General features: G+C 36.1%; 2 protein-coding genes across 2 annotated transcripts; one reads left to right on the top strand and one right to left on the bottom strand.

Moving 5' to 3' along the window:
* The first annotated feature begins 1,614 nt into the window (after nt 1–1,614).
* On the top strand, nt 1,615–1,950 carry LOC108362469 (60S ribosomal protein L7-like). Its single transcript, XM_017615447.1, has one exon. It carries the CDS (start codon nt 1,615–1,617, stop codon nt 1,948–1,950), a length of 336 nt encoding a protein of 111 aa, XP_017470936.1.
* Nucleotides 1,951–10,030: 8,080 nt separating this feature from the next.
* Nucleotides 10,031–11,338, bottom strand: LOC108362462 (40S ribosomal protein S2). The gene is made up of 2 exons (XM_017615442.1): nt 11,280–11,338; nt 10,031–10,923 (listed from the first exon to the last, which is right to left on the bottom strand). Exon 2 carries the CDS (start codon nt 10,920–10,922, stop codon nt 10,104–10,106), a length of 819 nt encoding a protein of 272 aa, XP_017470931.1. The 5' UTR covers nt 10,923; nt 11,280–11,338; the 3' UTR covers nt 10,031–10,103.
* Nucleotides 11,339–19,656: the final 8,318 nt, after the last annotated feature.

Genomic DNA, 19,656 nt, shown 5'->3' with positions numbered 1-19,656 from the left:
AAATTTATGTCTTTTGAGGACATGTTGAGGCAACAAAGAAGGCGCAGTTTGAAAATGGAGTTATTAGTAATGAAGTAGCAGGCATATTTGGAAAATTATGCCGATAAACAGGAAGGAATTTGGAAAGTAAGTGCCTGGTTGCANGAAAATTATGCCGATAAACAGGATGGAATTTGGAAAGTAAGTGCCTGGTTGCAGCATATCTATGTATTAAAAAGTATTTAATTAAATTGTTTAATAGAAATGTTATAAATCGAGTGGCTCATCTACGATGTGCTCCAAACATTTGGCGAACTTTTTTTTCGCCTTTTCAATGTGCTAAGTAAGAAACCGCAAGCAAAGGGCAGACAACCTTCCCGGAAGCTGCCTCCTGTCCCTGAGTCGAAGCTGAAGTTCAGCAAGAAGCATGCCAGCAAATTGCTACCCTGATCAAACTAAAGCGCTCTGCTGCGATTACACTCCGTAAACGTGAAAACATGGTGCATGGGGGTATTCAGTAATCTCGCCAACATTCTACCTCCAGGTGAATCCTTATTGGGATTAAGGGTGGGTAACTCAGCAAATTTATAGGAGTTGACTCAATGACTCCAACTCACTTTAAGGAGTCAGCTCATTCAACTAACTCATTTGACTCTTTGTATGTTACACTCATTCGTATCGTAGACTCGTTTTGAGGCATAGATGCGGTATAGCGGCCGTTGAGATAAAACAAAACTTTAAAGTGGGCGTGGTCAGCTCCTTTCTACTGATTTTAAAGGTGTAATTTTTTTTGTGTGCAAATTAATAGGGCGGTGCTAGGGGGAGGGTAAAGGTGGAATTTTCAATATTTTCAAAAGCTTATATTTCGAAACCTATTGTACCGAATTTCAAAATGTGGATATGGTTGGAAAGGCAATTGATTTGATATGCACATCTTTATATATCTTACATACATACATATTTCGAGAAAAACTAAAAAAAAAACGAAATTATAAGAATTTGTGAGATTTGACATAACACCCGCAATACAAAATACATGTGGTTGTTGTTGTTGTATTCTTGCCACCACCTTGTATAAATTCGCCTCGTGCAAAAACAAAATGCAAGACTTTGCCATGCTAAACACTGTGGCGAAGCGAGAGAGTTATATGGACAAATATGAGCCACTATGATTCAATTGATTCATGTGAGCCCTACGGCATCAACTGAGTTACTGAGTTACATTTTTTTTGGACAGGGAGTCTGAGTTAACGACTCACTTATAGGAATCAACTCAATAACTCAACTCTGAGTTGAGTTACCCACCTCTAATGGTGCATGCCGAGAAATATCAAACAAGAAAACTATGAAGTTGCGCCGTGTGGAGAAAAAACACGGCCAATTCTACGTGTCTAAAAAATCCAAATTGGCTTTTGTGATCCGTATCCGCGGTAACAACAAAGTTGCACCAAAAGTTTTACTGTTGTTCCGTTTTCGCCACAGTTTGTTCATCAAATTGAACAAGGCAACCATTAATATGCTACGTATGCCGAACCCTATATGGGGTTATCCAAATCTTAAATCAGTTCGTGAATTGATGTACAAACGTGGAATTGTCAAGCACAACCATCAACGTGACCCAATCTCCNCATTAATATGCTACATATGCCGAACCCTATATGGGGTTATACAAATCTTAAATCCGTTCGTGAATTGCTGTACAAACGTGGAATTGTCAAGCACAACCATCAACGTGTCCCAATCTCTGACAGCTTTGTGATCGAACGCAAATTGCGTAAAGCGCACGAAATTCAGTGCGTTGATTATTTGGCGCACGAAATATTCACTGTTGGAACCCACTTCAAGAAAGCCTCCAACTTCCTGATGCCATTCAAGCTCAACACATCAAACCGAGGCTGGCGCAAGAAGGCTAATCACTACGTTGAGTTTGGTGTTTTCGGTAGCCGTGAGCATAATAGGGAATTTACATGATTCAACTTTCACAGGCGATTAGTTGAACCAAAAGTTGAACGAAAGTAGGGAGCCGACCAACTTCATTGTAAGCGATTAGTTGAAAGGCTGTTTACACCAGGCGATTGTTGCTTTCAACTAAAAATCGCCTGAAAAATCGCCTCATGTAAATTCCCTATAAGATCAACAAACTGTTGCGAAAGATCGCTTAAAGAAATTTTTTTTTGTATTTAAGGCGACAATATACTTTGGCACATCTTCAAAAGGCGCCCAAGCAAAAAAAAAAAGAAAATTAAAAAATTCTGGAAGTTGACTTTACACGGGTCGATTTCTGTCGATTGGAGTGTATACATATATATGTATGTACATATTTACAAAATGTGGTCTGTATGCACCCACAGTAAGTTCCCAAAAAACCCAGCCTAAATTCAGAACTGAAAAAAACGAGCAAATGGGGTCGGAAACTACTAGCTTTAAAAGCATAATGTGGAAAATGTTTGAAGAGCTGAAACTGTATTGCAATAATAAAAATACCAGTGCATAAATTGGAAAAATTGTTTTTGTTTTGCTGTATAATTTTTGAGAATATTGGTTCAGATGGAATTTTGTTATTTGTTTCGGGTTTTCAGGTCATTAATGATGCACCCAGGGTGGCATTTACCGTCTATGAAAATATTTCATGAAGCGTTCCAAAATTAGCTCCGAGCAACTAAAAGTTGGTTAAGCTTAAATGAAATAGTTGTTTTCTTAAATATTTATTCCTGGTATTTAGTAAAAAACATCAATACTAATGTATGAAATGAAGTAAATAAAAATCTACGAATACATTCCATGAATATTTTGTCATAGAGCCATTATTAAATGTAGACATAACTTTGGTACTGACGTATATAGAATTAATGCGTTAGAGAGAGATAAATATACAAGTTCAACGCGCTAATTTAGGTATACTTGTACCATGTACTTGTCTGGCATATACTCCAACTGCGAAAATAATGACAATTATAATTTATGTAGATCCCTGGATAAAAGATTGTCACAAGTTACTTTCGGTAACTCACGATTGAAGTTTGGAATGTAATTTCTCAGAAACACGACTACAGATTTTCTCCAAAGCGTCGTAGAATGCTATGTATTAGTTCATGAAATTCTTAAATTATCTTATTTTTTTCAGTTTAGTGTCAACCATTTATGAGTTTAATAAAATTTTGTCGTGTACATTTGTCAAAAAATTTGCAGTCAGTTTTAGTGATATACGCCAAAATGTGATAACAATTTTTATAAATTAACCATACTTTTTACTAATCAGCCTAATCGTGAGTTTCGCCCGAACAAAATTTCGCCAACAATTTTTTCATCCACCTGTAGTGAACACACGCAAACGAAAAGTGACCCGGTTCTAGAAAATGAAACTCATGATAAAGCTGAATATGTCGGAAACTAAAGAAGAACAGATAACTCTATTTGAAAGATCTTGATTAGTTTAGTACGACAGCAATACTAACGCAATTTGTACCAAATAACCGAAAAAATTTTAGTCAATTAGTCGGAAACTGAAGAAGATATCCAAAAACGACAAATTGTCGAAATGACGCTTCCGGCAATTTCCCATCCAGGCGACGATATTTGAGGAGGTTTGTATATTTACCAATAGTCAGTACTAATTTGTACTGGAACCTGCAAACTTTTACTGGAAAAGTGTATGATAACCCAAAAAATTTGCAAGAGAGCACTGAATCGAGAGCGTAACAACACGAGAGAGCTGCAAATTCTTGCTAGTGAAATTTTTACTAGCAGAAATTAGCTAGCAGAAGAAGAAGAAGAATAAATGTCAAAAGAATATATATAAAGTGGTGTTACTAGCTCAGCTGATTTTGTGTATGTGTTTCGCCGTACGGCTTCTGATATCAAATTGAAAAATTTTGTTTGAATTTCTTTACACACTTTTAGAGATTTTGACAGTTTATGCCGCCAAAGCAAAAACAAAATACATGTAAATTTTTGTTTTGTACTCCTGCTATCACCTTATATTGACTCTCCTTGGCACTAACAAAAGTCAAATGAGTGGAAATCAAAATATTAATGATGTACTGGACAGTGTAAGTGCTTGTGTGTAAAGCAAAGAGTTTAAAACTGATTTATAAATAGTAAAATGTTTACAGCAGATTGTCAAAGCAGTGCAACAACTGTTCTCTTGCAAGTTTTTGCTAGTTTTGTGTTCAATAACCTCTTCTGCTAGTTTTCTCTTCTTCTCAATTTTACGCTCTATTTTGCTTTTACGCTCTCGCTGCAATGTTTTACTGGAGAAGTTACTATACAAACCTAATGTTACTCGCATATTTTCGAGCCTGTATGTAAATTTTCGGGAAAAAGGTTAAAAAGTATATTCATCTGCTGAAAAGATATTTTCGCAGATTCACAATTTATTTAAAATAAATCTATCAGCCCTATCTCCAATTCCGTGTGAATAAATCTCTCCAGTGCTTAAATCATTTTCACCACATTAAATAGCTGCACAACACCCTAATTGCCGAAAAAGTGTTGCTTGCAACACTAGTCCTTTATGGGGACCAAACTTGGTGAAAAAAAATAGCTAAGTTTACAGCCCTATTCTAATAAAACCTCACAACTGAGTTGTGAGCAAAACGTTGTGAAATTTCTTGTGAGGTCTATTTTGTGAGGTTATTCTAGCCCACACCTCACAAGAAAAAAGCTCAACAAAATCACCACACGAGGTGAAAAGCATCTTGCTGTCTAACAGCGGTTTCGTAAATAAAATAAATACAAAAGAAGGATGCTGAACAACAGGAAAAGTAAATATTTTTGCAATTTGTTTATTTTTTGATAATTACTGGTTTTATTTATTTTCTAGGCGAATTTAAAAAGAAATAACAAAGCAGGAGTAGCTCCAGTACTTCACACAGTTTGCAATCCACAACTTGGAGCAAAAGTTTGTATGGAAATGAAATCCTATGCCTGCTCTAATCCTATGCCTGCTCTAACTCTTCCGAAACTGCCGCAAAAACAAGCAATTACTCCGCCATTACTGAATATGCTTTTAGTTAAAAAAAAACTTAACACAGACACTGATAGCGAACAAAAATTAACAAAACATTATCAATAAAAATCGGCTGTTTTTCTGTTGTGAGGGTCTTATTCGTACATCATAAATTTCCTGACAATTGTGAGCGTATGAGCTTTTAAATTTACGCCAGCATAGGTATAACCACACAATAGTCAGAAACCTCACAATAGTGAGTATGGTGATTTTTGTGAGGGCCACAGAATAGGGCAGTTAGCTTTGTTTCTCAACTGATAATTATCACAAATTATCACTAATTTCTGCTGGAAAGCGTNAACTTGGAGCAAAAGTTTGTATGGAAATGAAATCCTATGCCTGCTCTAATCCTATGCCTGCTCTAACTCTTCCGAAACTGCCGCAAAAACAAGCAATTACTGCGCCATTACTGAATATACTTTTAGTTAAAAAAAAACTTAACACAGACACTGATAGCGAACAAAAATTAACAAAACATTATCAATAAAAATCGGCTGTTTTTCTGTTGTGAGGGTCTTATTCGTACATCATAAATTTCCTGACAATTGTGAGCGTATGAGCTTTTAAATTTACGCCAGCATAGGTATAACCACACAATAGTCAGAAACCTCACAATAGTGAGTATGGTGATTTTTGTGAGGGCCACAGAATAGGGCAGTTAGCTTTGTTTCTCAACTGATAATTATCACAAATTATCACTAATTTCTGCTGGAAAGCGTTTCTTAACCCAAAAAACTAGCAGAAACTAGCAGCTCTCTCTCGATCTTACGCTCTTCTTTTTTTGGCTCTCCTGCTAATTTCTGCAAGTAAAATTTTTACTAGCAGAAACTAGCAGCTGTCAAAACGGATAAACAAAAATTCGCGCCAAATACTTTCAATAGTCAAATACACCGATCAGCTGATTACTTGCTAGTTTCTGCTAGTTTTGCGTTTCTTTACTTTTTCGTTATTTCGCTCTCTGTGAGCGTAATTCTTTCAATTTCCTCATTCTTCTTATTCCTGATAATTATCTGCTAGAAAAGAAAAGAAACAAAGTCTTTGTTTACTGGATATACTGAGGATATAATGTCGACGAACATAGATATAAAATTTAAAATGACTAACCTTATTCCCGGGCGATTTGGGAGACCACCCTTGGCGCAATCTTGTATTCTATCATTCTTGGTTATTACTCAACTTTTTGCTATAGTTGAGGCATGAAAAGATAGAGAATTAAAATATCTTTCAGAATTATAGAATAAATAATAATTTAAAATGCATATGCCTTTTTTCGAGCTCCCACTCAACTGTGTGCGTACGCAAAGCATTCGCATGTGAACGCCAAGTTTTGACAGATGTGTGCGAGCGTCCATAAGAATACAAATGAAATTCTTTGCCTTTGCGAACGTTCACGTTCGCATTGAACTGTATATCAAGCTATACCACGATTGAGAGAATACAAAGGTTGCGCCGATCTCGGACCGCTATTCCTCTCTTAACGAATTTGACAGAATCGCTGTTTGCATGACGTCACACTGGTGCAACTTGTTTACGTTTTCCTTGCAACATATTTTCTTCTTCTTCCATTCTTGCTCACGTTTTGGCATTTCTCTCTCGCAATTGCACCAGTGTGACGTCACACACAAGTTATTCTCAAAAATCCTCTCCGATCGGCGCAATCTTGTATTCTATCATTCTTGAAGCTATACCGGTATGTTTACGTTCTTGACTAATTTCAGCTTTCTGCAATATGGGCTACAACTACAGAAAAATTCTGAGGTGTTGAGTTTTAATTTACATGGCGCTCTGGCAAGACAGATCGTGTCAGCCTCAGTATATCCAGTAAACAAACTTAGCTATTTTTTTTCACCAAGTTTGGTCCCCATAAAGGACTAGTGTTGCAAGCAACACTATGGCCAAAAAAGTATACAGTATAATAGTAGTAGTAATAAACCTTTTTGAGTACTCATCGGGGGTAAAATCTGATCAGGGTTGATAATGAGAAGCATGAATTTTGCCGATTCAGAGTTGCATACAAATTTACTGTGGTATGAAAGGGAGCAACAACCGTACTATGTCAGAGTGGTACAGGTAATTTTGTAAACACTTCTTATAATTATAAGAGATAATTGCTATTTATTTTGCAATACTCCGATATGCAGTGTGTAGCCAGAGGCAGTGGCATGTGAGCCTCACTAAAATCTACTCATCATGTTGGAGCAGCTCCGGATAATAGACCATTGGATGGGCTGGCTGAACTTATGACCACCTTAACCTTCGGGAGTCTCCAAGCAAATGCGTGTTCTTAGTTTATGCGGTAGCTNAATAGACCATTGGATGGGCTGGCTGAACTTATGACCACCTTAACCTTCGGGAGTCTCCAAGCAAATGCGTGTTCTTAGTTTATACGGTAGCCATTCATAGCAATTACTATTGTATGTGTGTATAATTCATATTGGTGACATTCTATACTTTGATCCTGAGTATTTTTGAGGAGCTCCGGGTAATGGTCGCAAACTTGGGTGCGCTTAATGAGCTCTGTGGGCGGATGCGCTAGCAGGCTTTGGAGTCTCCATAACTATACAAACCTTGTTTTTTTCTTTTGAAATAAAGACTTAAATATATTCGGAAATTTAGAATTTTCTTTGATAAATTCACGTTTTTATAAAAATATATTCTTAAAATGGATATTTTATTGATTTTAAACTTACATTTATGAAAACTTCATTCAGTGCTATAATTACGATTTGAGTTTCCAGTTTAAAGAAATACAAGCAATATTTATGTACTTTACTGTATATTATATTTACCCCACATTTTGTTCATAAATAACACAACTATATATATTTTATCCTCGAAAAGAACTTTTTCTAATCATGAGGCGAAATTCCCCACAGTGTGTTGCCGTGCGCGAAAAACGAAAGCGCCGCACACAACCCAAAAGTACTCCTCGGGGACCAATTGGTGAAAAACTGCGAAAAGGTTTATTACAGTAAATATACTGCGGTATATACATTGAAATATCTATTTTTAATAACAATCGGGGGTTATATTCGATGTAAATAAGCTTGTTTATATTAAATAATTAAATCAAATTCGTTTTTGTTTTAAAATACCATGATGCAATAATACAAGGTGTTATCAGTTGGCAACTTCTCGCTCTAATTCCGCCATATAGACTGCCTTACATGAAACAGTGTTTCTTCTTTAACTATTCTTTGCCCATTAATATAGTTGAATGTTTTTTTATTTTTATTAATATAGTTGAATGTTTTTTTATTTTTATTATTACATCATGTTAAAATACCATTTTAGGAAGTGTGATTGAATTCTTCCCCTTTTTCTGCTGCTTCTATAAACCATCCCTGTGGGGGGAGTGAAAAATTAAAAAAAAAACTACTTACAAGACCTTTAATAACCCTGCAAAATTCGCGACTAATCCATGCATGCGTGTAAAGAGTACTCCCTAAGGACCAAGGAGTACTCCAAAATTGACCACAATTCATATAAAAAATATGGTCCAATTAACATTGCGATGTCCTAGGGCAGGACCATATACTCCATCCCCGCATTACATCAGAGTAGCACAAAACTACTCCAACATATTAACAATGGCATTGTTGCTATATTTTTTCGTTTGTACACGCTTTTGTTCTTCACTTCTCAAATACTTTTTCAAAATTAATAAAAACCAAGACATCATAAATTAAAAATTATATGTTGCCTCTGACGGTATTCGAACCCGAACATGCTGGGAGCTAAGAACTAACAGCGAGCATCTCTACACGTTCAGCTACAGCCAGACATGCAAATGTGCTTTCAAATGCTCAACTTCAATCACGTTTCGTTAAAACACGAGCAGTGATCGGATAACAAACAATAAGCTAGCGCAGAGACACCAGTTGGTCCGCTACAGCATGACAGAGGAACACTTTTGTAAGTACTCCAATCTACCACAAATAGACTACATGATCCAGCGATTTTTGCAGGGAATTGAATCACGATTTCCATGTATTTTCGTTTGAGATAGGTAATTTTTCAATCGAATTCTGAAGTAGGGCGTTGGTAAAAAGGGCATAAATGCAGTTGAGCTCCAAATCTCAAATTAAAAAAAAAAATATTGGAATCGATAGAGATGATTGAGCTGAGTATAACGGTATACTTCTTTTTTTGGGCAAACAACAACAACAAGATAATTCTATCAAAGGCTTAAGTTCAAAATAAGCAATTTTTGAAATCAAGATTTCTCAAAAACGAATGAATGGATTTTAAAAATTTTGGTCTCATTTAATGGCAAATTTGATTCCCTTTAATTTGCTATACGTACTTTATATATATGTTGTATAGTTCTTACAAAAGTTGAATTAATGTAAAAGAATTATATAAAAAAAAGCTTACAAACCCTGTGCGGCCAACGCCGCCTACGCAGAAAGGTGTTCTCTGCAAAAGGTGTTCAGTGCCTCTTCTTCGCAACACAGAAAGAGAATGCTACGTTGTGAGGGTTGTAATCCCTAAGTGCGGCCGAAGGCCACCTACGCAGAAAGGTGTTCTCTGCAAAAGGTGTTCAGTGCCTCTTCTTCGCAACACAGAAAGAGAATGCTACGTTGTGAGGGTTGTAATCCCTAAGTGCGGCCGAAGGCCACCTACGCAGAAAGGTGTTCTCTGCAAAAGGTGTTTTTTATAATTATTTTACATTAACTTAATTTTTGTAAGAACTATCCAACATATATATAAAGTACGTATACCAATCATCATCAATCAAATTTCCTATTAAATGAGATCAAAATTTTCAAGATACATCCATCCGTTTTTAGGAAATCTTGATTTCAAAAATTGCTTAATTTGAACTTTAACCTTTGATAATTTTTGTTGTTGTTTGCCCAAAACAAAGAAGTATACCGTTATACTCAGCTTAATCATCTCTATCGATTCAAATTTTTTGTTGTTGTTTTTTTGAGATTTGGAGCCCAACTGCATTTGTTCCAAATTTCCACTCATGTAAACAATATGCTACTAAGTACATAGTAGCCCACCTGCAATTGAATTTAAATACGAAGAATCTACTAAAATATTCAAATTAAATAGTTTATTTATTGGTTCATTAGTTAATTTAACTTTATATGACGCCTTATAAATCTTATGCTTCTACCTGATGGCGAGCAGCGCTACCTGGCTTTTCAGCCAAGAAATCGGCAAATTCTTGATATGGAGTGGCACCCAAAGGCATCTCCTTCCACAAATCAGGTGTCAGATAAGCGTAGGTCTTAGCAATCGCGGCATAAGTGGCTTTGGCAAAGTTACCAAGAGTACCAGTCGAGCCACGAGCTGAAGTATAACAATCCTCAATACCAGCCATGGTAAGCAACTTCTTGGGGACAGGTGCCGATACAATACCAGTACCACGAGGAGCAGGAATCAAGCGCACTGATACCGAACCGCATTTGCCAGTAACCTTGCATGGTACAGTATGCGGCTTACCAATCTTATTACCCCAGTAACCCCGACGTACGGGCACGACGGACAGCTTAGCCAGAATAATTGCACCACGGATAGCGGTAGCTACTTCCTTGCTGCACTTAACACCAAGCCCGATGTGTCCGTTGTTGTCACCAATAGCCACAAAAGCCTTAAAACGAGTACGTTGACCAGCACGAGTCTGCTTTTGGACAGGCATGATCTTCAATACCTCATCACGGAGAGCTGTACCCACAAAGAAATCAATGATTTCGAACTCTTTAATGGGTAATGAATATAGGTAGATCTCTTCCAATGAATGAATTTTTCCATCACGCACCAAGCGACCCAATTTGGTTACTGGAACCCATTCCTTGGAGTCCTCTTTGCCTCCACGGCCACGTCCACGTCCACGGCCGCGACCACGGCCACGGCCACCACGGCCACCTCGAGAACCAAATCCTCCACGGAAACCACCACGGGCTGGAGCTGCGTCCGCCATTCTAAAAGTAAACGTGCTTGTTAATGTCGACGTACTTTGAGGTTAATTCCTTAATTAATGCATAAGAATATCAGACACCTTTAAACCATGATTGTTCCATAGCTTAAGCTTTGCAACCTTATGGTGAAAACCGTGAAGGGAAAATCAATACTACCATTTTTTTTATTAAAAAAAACATGTCGCCTTTATCTTGACCACGTGCCAAAGGATCGACTAAATTTTATTTCATTTAACATAATTCCAACACCAACTAATTATTATCTACAAAAATTCGAATTTTTAAGAACACTTATTAAATTATCGTTCTTGTGAAATAGTTTGTATTTCTAAAGATTTTAAGTAAAATATTTAACTCACCTGTAGCAAATCAAGTTATGTCGGTGAAGGGAAAAAACCGAATGAACGAGTCAACATCGCTCGTTTCTTGAGGAGCCATCTTGTCTATAAGCAACGTGTAAAACCTACTCGCTGGCTTTGTTTCGTTAACTGGCCGCTTCCACAGGATAAAATTTATTGCTGTCTAGCTGTCATTTTGGTCGCTAGATANTTGCTTTTACGCTCTGTCTGCAATGTTTTACTGGAGAAGCTACTATCTATTACTATTATACTATTTTATATCTTGATATAAGCTTTTGTAAGATAGGTTCTAAACGCATTTTTGCCGGATTTAATAACTTAAAAAATTTCAAAAATATACTATTTTAACACCAAGTACATAATAACAAATATTTTGACAGAAAATAGCTCAATTTTTGCTTTTTTATTAGGTTTGTGGTTGTTTTGTATATCAAATAAACTCTAAAACTTCCTTATGAAACGCGTATGTGTAACTCGAAGTGACTTCGAGTATCTTGTGGAACAAACCTATTAAAATATCAATAATGTTGCGGACAAGAAGTTTTCGTGAAAATGTAAATGTAGCTGTCAAACTGCCAAATTTCCGGCAATTGATGGCAAGATATAAGATCTGATCTTGAAGCAATGAGCGGCTTCCATTAGCTATTTATTACTGCCCGTCTCCACAGGATAAAGTTTATATCTTGATACATATGTTAGAATATAAATAGCCAATGAGGACCGCTCATTGCTCTTCAAGAGAAATATAATTCAAAGCTTATATCTTGCCATCTATTGCCGGCAATTTGGTAGTTTGACAGCTACATGTTCATTTGCATGAAAACTTCGTGGCGGCAACATTATTGATATTTTAATATATAAGCAGATATTGAACTCTTTTCGGTTTAAATATTTGTTATTGTGTAATTGGATGTAAAACAGCCTATTTTCTAAGTTTTTTTAAGTGATTAAATCCTGCAAAAATACGTTTTAGAAGCAATCTCACAGATGCTTATATCAAGATATAAAAAGCCCACACAAATATTGCCACTGATATAATTTATAGCTAGCGACCAAAATGACAGCTGGACAGCAATACATTTTATCCTATGGAGACGGCCAGTTATATTTTAACACATGAACCAAAAATACAAGACCACGTAAGAACGCGACGTTGTATTTGTAACTGGTTTTGAGAAAAAAGTTTGCGAAAGCGGGTTCGTCAGCTGAGCGTGTGTTTACATCAAAAGCACCACTATTTTACACTTTTATTTAAGTAAAAAAGAGTTAATTCAACATGACAACACATTGTAAAGGTTTTTGTTGCATCATTTTACCTAAATTAAGCGTTTAAAGTGGCTGACAATAATTTTGGCTAATTTTGGTTTTCGTTGTTTTTTTTACTTTGTTTACTTTTCGCTCGTTTTCCAGTGAAACAAGATGGCGTAGAACCCGCTAAAAAATCGACTTTTTTAACTCTCTTGTTCTTACGTGATCTTGTGTCTTTCGTTCATGATTCTAACATAGGGCTCTGTTACACGATTAGTAATTATCACGATACTTTGATCGCGATCCATATTGATGGATTGATGGATCGCGCACGAATGCTACATGTTCAATACTTATCGCGTCAGTATTTGCATAATATTTGTGCTGAACGCTTATTATGACGCAAGAAAATATTTTTATTTTGTACGTATAATTTACAGATAATGCATTCCACAATTATTCTAAAATTTACAATGTTAATTAAAATTTGTTNACTGTGAACACCCCAATAAATTATATCAGTGGCAATATTTTTGTGGGCTTTTTATATCTGGATATAAGCTTATGTAATGCAGCGTTTTTGCTGCATTTAAAATGCAACATTTAGCACTTTCGAACATATGTTTTCGAACAGCGTTCATGCTATAGCATTTAGCAAATGTACATTTACGCGAGTTGGAAATCGTATGCTTTTGACAAACAGCCGTGTTCCAGTTTCTTATTTCGATCCGTATATATTACGATCAATTATCACANTCAATATTTATTGACGGTATTGCGATCCGCGATCCAGATTTCAAAATTTTCAGAAATTTTGCGATATGGATCACGATCCATCATTTNCATTTACGCGAGTTGGAAATCGTATGCTTTTGACAAACAGCCGTGTTCCAGTTTCTTATTTCGATCCGTATATATTACGATCAATTATCACACAGAAGATAATGTGCAAAAACCCTACTGAAAAGTAAAAAATAAATTTTAAACCAAAAATTCAATACAAAAACTTGAATTGTTTAAACCATAACCGAACATTTGTTTGTGTATATATTCATTTGTCGGTGCTTCAATTAAAATTTCCCNTATGCATCGCGTTTTGAATGTGCTACACGTTCAATATTTATTGACGGTATTGCGATCCGCGATCCAGATTTCAAAATTTTCAGAAATTTTGCGATATGGATCACGATCCATCATTTTTGCATGCTACACCGTCAATAAATATCGCGATACTTGGATCACGTCAATAAATATTGACCGTGTGACAGAGCCCATAAGTATCAAGATATAAATTTTTGTCCAACTCTCATTTTGNTCAATTAAAATTTCCCCACTTAATTAGGAAACAAAACAAACAGAGCTGATCACAAATTGATCCAGATTTCTATCAGCAACACATCGATGTTGAATTTGCTCAACTTTTCTTTATCCAAATATGTAATGTAAAATAAAAGAAATCTCGATCGGTGATCACTGCAACGCAGCTAGCAACAGTATACTCGAAAAAGCAATGTTGCCACTCTTTTCCTTTAAACCATGTTCGAATCGTGGAAATTTTGGAAGATCACNCTTCCAACAAAGATGGCGTCGAGATTTCAACAGCTAGAAAATAACTTTTTTCTTTCTTTCGGGAAGGCGTGATCTTGTGTCTTTCGTTCATGCATTTTGGTCGCTAGATNACAAATTGATCCAGATTTCTATCAGCAACACATCGATGTTGAATTTGCTCAACTTTTCTTTATCCAAATATGTAATGTAAAATAAAAGAAATCTCGATCGGTGATCACTGCAACGCAGCTAGCAACAGTATACTCGAAAAAGCAATGTTGCCACTCTTTTCCTTTAAACCATGTTCGAATCGTGGAAATTTTGGAAGATCACAGGGTTGCTTTTAGCATTTAGATTCTTAATGCAAAAATGGAGTTGCATTTAGTTGCATTTAGGTGACGAATTTTGTATGGATAAATGTACATTGAGAGTAGCATTTAGGGCCGGTTGCTCAAAGCCTGATTAACACTAATCATCGGTTAACATCGTTATCGACGTTTTCGACTCCATGCATATAACACGGTGTCGGTAACGTCGATAACGATGTTTCACCGCAGATTAGTGTTAACCAGACATTGAGTAACCGGCCCATTATGGGCTGTTTTTGCTTACGCGTAAAAGCACATTAGCGCATTTAGCTCTAAATGCTACTCTAAATATACATTTATCCATACAAAATTCGTCACCTAAATGCAACTACTAAATGCAACTCCATTTTTGCATTAAGAATCTAAATGCTAAAAGCAACCCTGTGATCTTCCAAAATTTCCACGATTCGAACATGGTTTATAGGCCTTTCGCACGAGGCGATTTTTCAGGCAACAAAAGTGGAATGCGGAGTTGAATGAGAAGTTGAAAGTGAAAAAGTTGCCATCCCTATTCAGACGAGGCGATTTTCGATTCAACACGAGTCGTTATTTACATTATTGAAAATGAATTTAAATCGCAAAATTTGATCAATTGGCATAAATTTGGTAAGCCAAGCGTTGGTAGAAGTGCTTTTAGCGAAGCTGAAAGATAAATAAGAGTAAAAAAGTAAAAAAGAAAAAAAAGTATGATACAGAAGAGTGTTGGCATTTTTGGTACAATTGTACTTGTTTTATACAATTTCATTTACAATATACTTTCCTACTACGCAGTACTTTTTAGTAAAATTTTGTAATGAATACTAAAAATATATAGCTCTGAAAATTCACAGCAAGAAATTTTTTGTGTTCTCTTTGGTTCGCCTGTTCGTATTTACCTTTGTAATTTTGAAAAATGGCTTCAACGAACCAGTATAATATAGCCTAGTCAAATTTTTAAAGAAACTTTTCGATACTAAGTTTTATTAAAACAAAATGTCGAAGTCAGCTTCATATAGAAACAAAGTCTTCGTTAGTTATAAGAAGAGTTTTTCGTAAATATAATACCTTTACGGCACTCACATATTGACAAGATTTTACTATTTATTTTATTATTCTTTAATTTTAATTATCTGTTTATAAAATATAATGTATTCTTTAAGAAAAACTGTACAAACCTAAGATTAAATCTTTGCGAAACATCCAAAAACCAACATACTTTCGTAAAAATTTCGAGCTTTATTAATATTCTTTAGTTTTTAGCCCATTCAATTTTAGTATAATAAAGTTCAAGTTTAAAGTAGCTGGGACTTACCGTTGAACTTGGCATTTTTTTTGTCGACGATGTCAGCCATTTTCTTCCATACGAAGTGTGTCCGACGATTTTTTTATATGGAGAAAATTAGCAACACCTTCATCAAAGAAATCTTAAAAAACTTATTTATATTAAAATTTAATGGGCTAAAAAACCGCACGCTCAAAATAAATCTAGGAAATCGAATTAAAAAGCTCGAAATTTTTACGAAAGTGTGTTGGTTTTTTTTTAATGTTGCACAAAGTTTGAACCTTGAATTTGTACAGCTTTTCTTAAAATATAAACCGTATTTTTACAAAAAATAATTAAAATTGAATACTATTAAGATAAATGGTCAAATCTTGTCGTAAAGTTTTGATAAGCACTTGAAATGCTATTAAAATGTCAAATTTTAGTACTGAATCCAAAGGAAAATGTCTTTTTATCCATTAATAATAACTTAAATATGCTTTTTGTTAAGATGTATACCTGAAAATGTGTGCATACATATTTGCGTTAAATGCAGTACATGTGCACGTGGAATCAATTTGTAAAAGTGTAAACTACGTAAACGTATGTACATAAACAATAAAACTTTCTCATGAATACCATAAAATCATTGGTCTTGAAGGGAATGTACTAAGAAAATATATGAGCGAATTAAAAAGTGTATACAATTTATAGCCGAAAAGTACATTTTTTGTATAGATTTCGTACTGAAGGAACAATTTAATTTCCCAACACTGATACAGAATGTAAACAAACACAGGGTTGCAAGGAAAACAGTTGAACGAGCTCAAAGTTGGCTGGCGACCAACTTTGTTGAAAGCGATTAGTTGAAAGGCCGTTCGGACGAGGCGATTTTTGCTTTCAACTAAAAGTTGCCTGAAAAATCGCCTCGTGCGAAAGCCCTATTAATGAGAAAAAGTGGCAAACATTGCTTTTTCGCGTATACAGTGGCTAGCTGCGTTTCAGTGATCGCCGATCGAGATTTCATTTATTATTTTACATTATTTGGATAAAGAAAAGTTACGCCAATTCAACATCGATGTGATGCTGATAGAAATCTGGATCAATTCGTGATCAAATCTGTTTGTTTTGTTTCCTAATTAAGTGAGGAAATTTTAATTGACAGCACCGACAAATGAATATATACACAAACAAATGTTCGGTTATGGTTAAAACAATTCAAGTTTTTGTATTGAATTTTTGGTTTAAAATGTATTTTTTCCTTTTCAGTAGGGTTTTTTGCACATTATCTTCTGCGTGAGAACTGATCGTAATAGATACGGATCTGAATAAGCGACTGGAACACGGCTGTTTGTCAAAAGCATACGATTTCGAACTCCCGTAAATGTACATTTGCTAAATGCGATAGCATGAACGCTCTTCGAAAACATATGTTCGAAAGTGCTAAATGTTGCATTTTAAATGCACCAAAAACGCTGCATAAGATAGCTTCAAAAACGTATTTTTGCCGCATTTAATCGCTTAAAAAAATTCGAAAATAGGATATTTAACATCCAAGTACATAAGAACAAATTTTTAACAGAAAATAGCTCAATTTTTGCATTTATATTCAGCCCGATTCTGAATAGAAACTCCCTAGGAACTTTTCCTCATTTCTCTTTCCCTTCTAAACGATCTTCGAAAAAGGGAAAATGTATTTCGGGGAAAAAATACATATTACGAATGTCAAAAAGGATGAGAATTGATTTCGTTATTCTGGGAGAATTTTCACCAGTATTTTAAAAGGGAACTGCTACAAAAATGTAAGTTAATTACAATTTAAAGCCAATTTTGTGTAATAAAACGTTTAAACGTTTCATTTTAGGTCCAAAGCAACAAATGAGAAACCAGTAGAAATCTTAATAAGCCTAATGGAAGCTAGGTTATTTTAGTTTATTACATGAAAACGCGTGATTGAAATCAAAATATTTCAACTCACATGTGTAGTTAAAAGACTAAATTTTAATTTAGCACTAATATTTATATTTCCGGAGCACTAGTTTATTAATAATGTGGCTTCCAAAATTCACAGTGGCAACTGGCCTTAGCATAGGGTACTCTTATCCTATTTGCCCACTTATTTCGGGTTATTACAAGAAAACCCGCAACTAATCTACTCGGTCACTGGCCTTAAGACCATCGCATGTTTGACTAGGGTGGAACAAGATTCTGTTTCCACGTTACAGAGTATGACAAAATTTCATAACCTGGGGCAAAGACAAAGAAACGTTGCTGGCAACATACAAGGCAATTGGCCGGCCGGTTCTAAATTACGCAGCACCAGTGTGGTCGCCGGGGACTAGTGGGACGCAGTGGATGAAGCTACAGACAGCACAAATACCGCACTACGGACAGCGACCAGATGCCTTCTGATGTCGCCAGAACACCACCTGCACGACGAGGCGAAAATGCTCCCCATAAAAGAGCACAACACAATGCTCTGCAAGCAATTCCTAGTAGATAGCCACAGATGTGGACACAAGAACAGACACTTGCTAGCAGAGGAGCTCTCGCCAACGCATGTCAGAAGGCATCTTTGCGGACTGACGGACGAAATCCAGAGGTTCATAAAGCAGTTTATCGACAGGCTTTGGGTGGCATTCACAGGGAGTCAATCTCAAGTTACGTAGACTCCAGATCGGTGAATGCTGTTCTGGGTACACAACCTCAAGACATAGACGAGACGGAGCTTCGTCTGCCTCGGGAGACACGAACCACAATAGCCCAACTTCGCTCTGGCTACTGCGGCAGGTTGAACTCATACCTGAACAGATTAGATGCAGATGTGCCAAACGAATGTGCGGCATGCGGAGAGACACCCCACGATGCCCGGAAAACCCGACGCAGCTAACGCCTCTATCCCTGTGGACAAACTCTATAGAGGCTGCACGCTTCTTGGGTCTCTCGTGAGTTGAGCTTGACGACAACGACTGAGCAGCGTTGCCGAAAGCTTTCGCTGAAAATCCGTCGTAATTTCGCCCAAAAAATTTAAAATTTTTGTTTGTTTTACCTTTTTTAACAAAATTAAAAATACAAACGAAATTACATACAATGATCCGTATGCATTAAAACTAAGCGGTTGCGTTTTCTTAAGAATGCATACCTGTCACTTAAATTTATTTTAACAAGTTGAGTAAAAGGTCTGAAATTTTAAGAAAAAGCATTTGCTTATGTTTTATGCATACGGCCCAATAAATATGACTACACATTACAAAACCAAATGGAAACTCAAATTGCGTATGGGTTAACAAATTTTTCCCAATGTATTTTGTTTGTGTAAAATTGCTTTTTTCAGTTTACCTGTTACCGAATTATCGTGGGGGAAACTTGATAATTTTTCTGTTATTTGGGAAACTGCAATCAGCTGTTCGATATTTATTCAATTTTAAATCCGCCCGCTGCCCGAAAGGCATAACGCATATCAGTATGCAAAATTCCTTATATTTTCTGTTACAATTTAATTATTTTTTTTAAAGGGAAAGGCTACGAATCAGCTGTTGTTAAATAAAGTTAACCAGCCTAACCAAAGAAAGCTGAAAAGGACGTTCACAGTTGATAAAATTACCGAGTACCAATTAGCAGTTTAGCAAAACTACCAAAATGGGAATGAAGACCCTTAGTGTAACATTAGCATTAATTAACTGATAGATAATTTTGACTGAACGAATTTCCTATTCCTAGTCTCAGCAGGGAAAATTAACAATTTAGTTACAATTCTAGACAGTGGCGGATCCAGCGGGGGCTTTTGGGTGTTAAACTTACGTGTCAGTCAGTGGCGGACGCACGGGGTGTGTTTAATATGGCGCATATGTATGTATAATATGGCGTCTATGTATTAAAACACCCTCGACTTTGTGCAAGGAAGCAGCCGCGGATTCGCGCCTGTGCCAGGTCACCCAACAAGGAAGTGCAGCAGGCCCACCACCGCAAGAAC

This window comes from Rhagoletis zephyria, unplaced genomic scaffold, assembly GCF_001687245.7.
Source record: "Rhagoletis zephyria isolate East Lansing unplaced genomic scaffold, Rhagoletis_zephyria_1.1 Rzeph_scaffold_01019, whole genome shotgun sequence".
NCBI classification, from domain to species: domain Eukaryota; kingdom Metazoa; phylum Arthropoda; class Insecta; order Diptera; family Tephritidae; genus Rhagoletis; species Rhagoletis zephyria.
The sequence above is the reverse complement of the archived record's forward strand: the minus strand, read 5'-3'. Positions and strand labels throughout refer to the sequence as shown.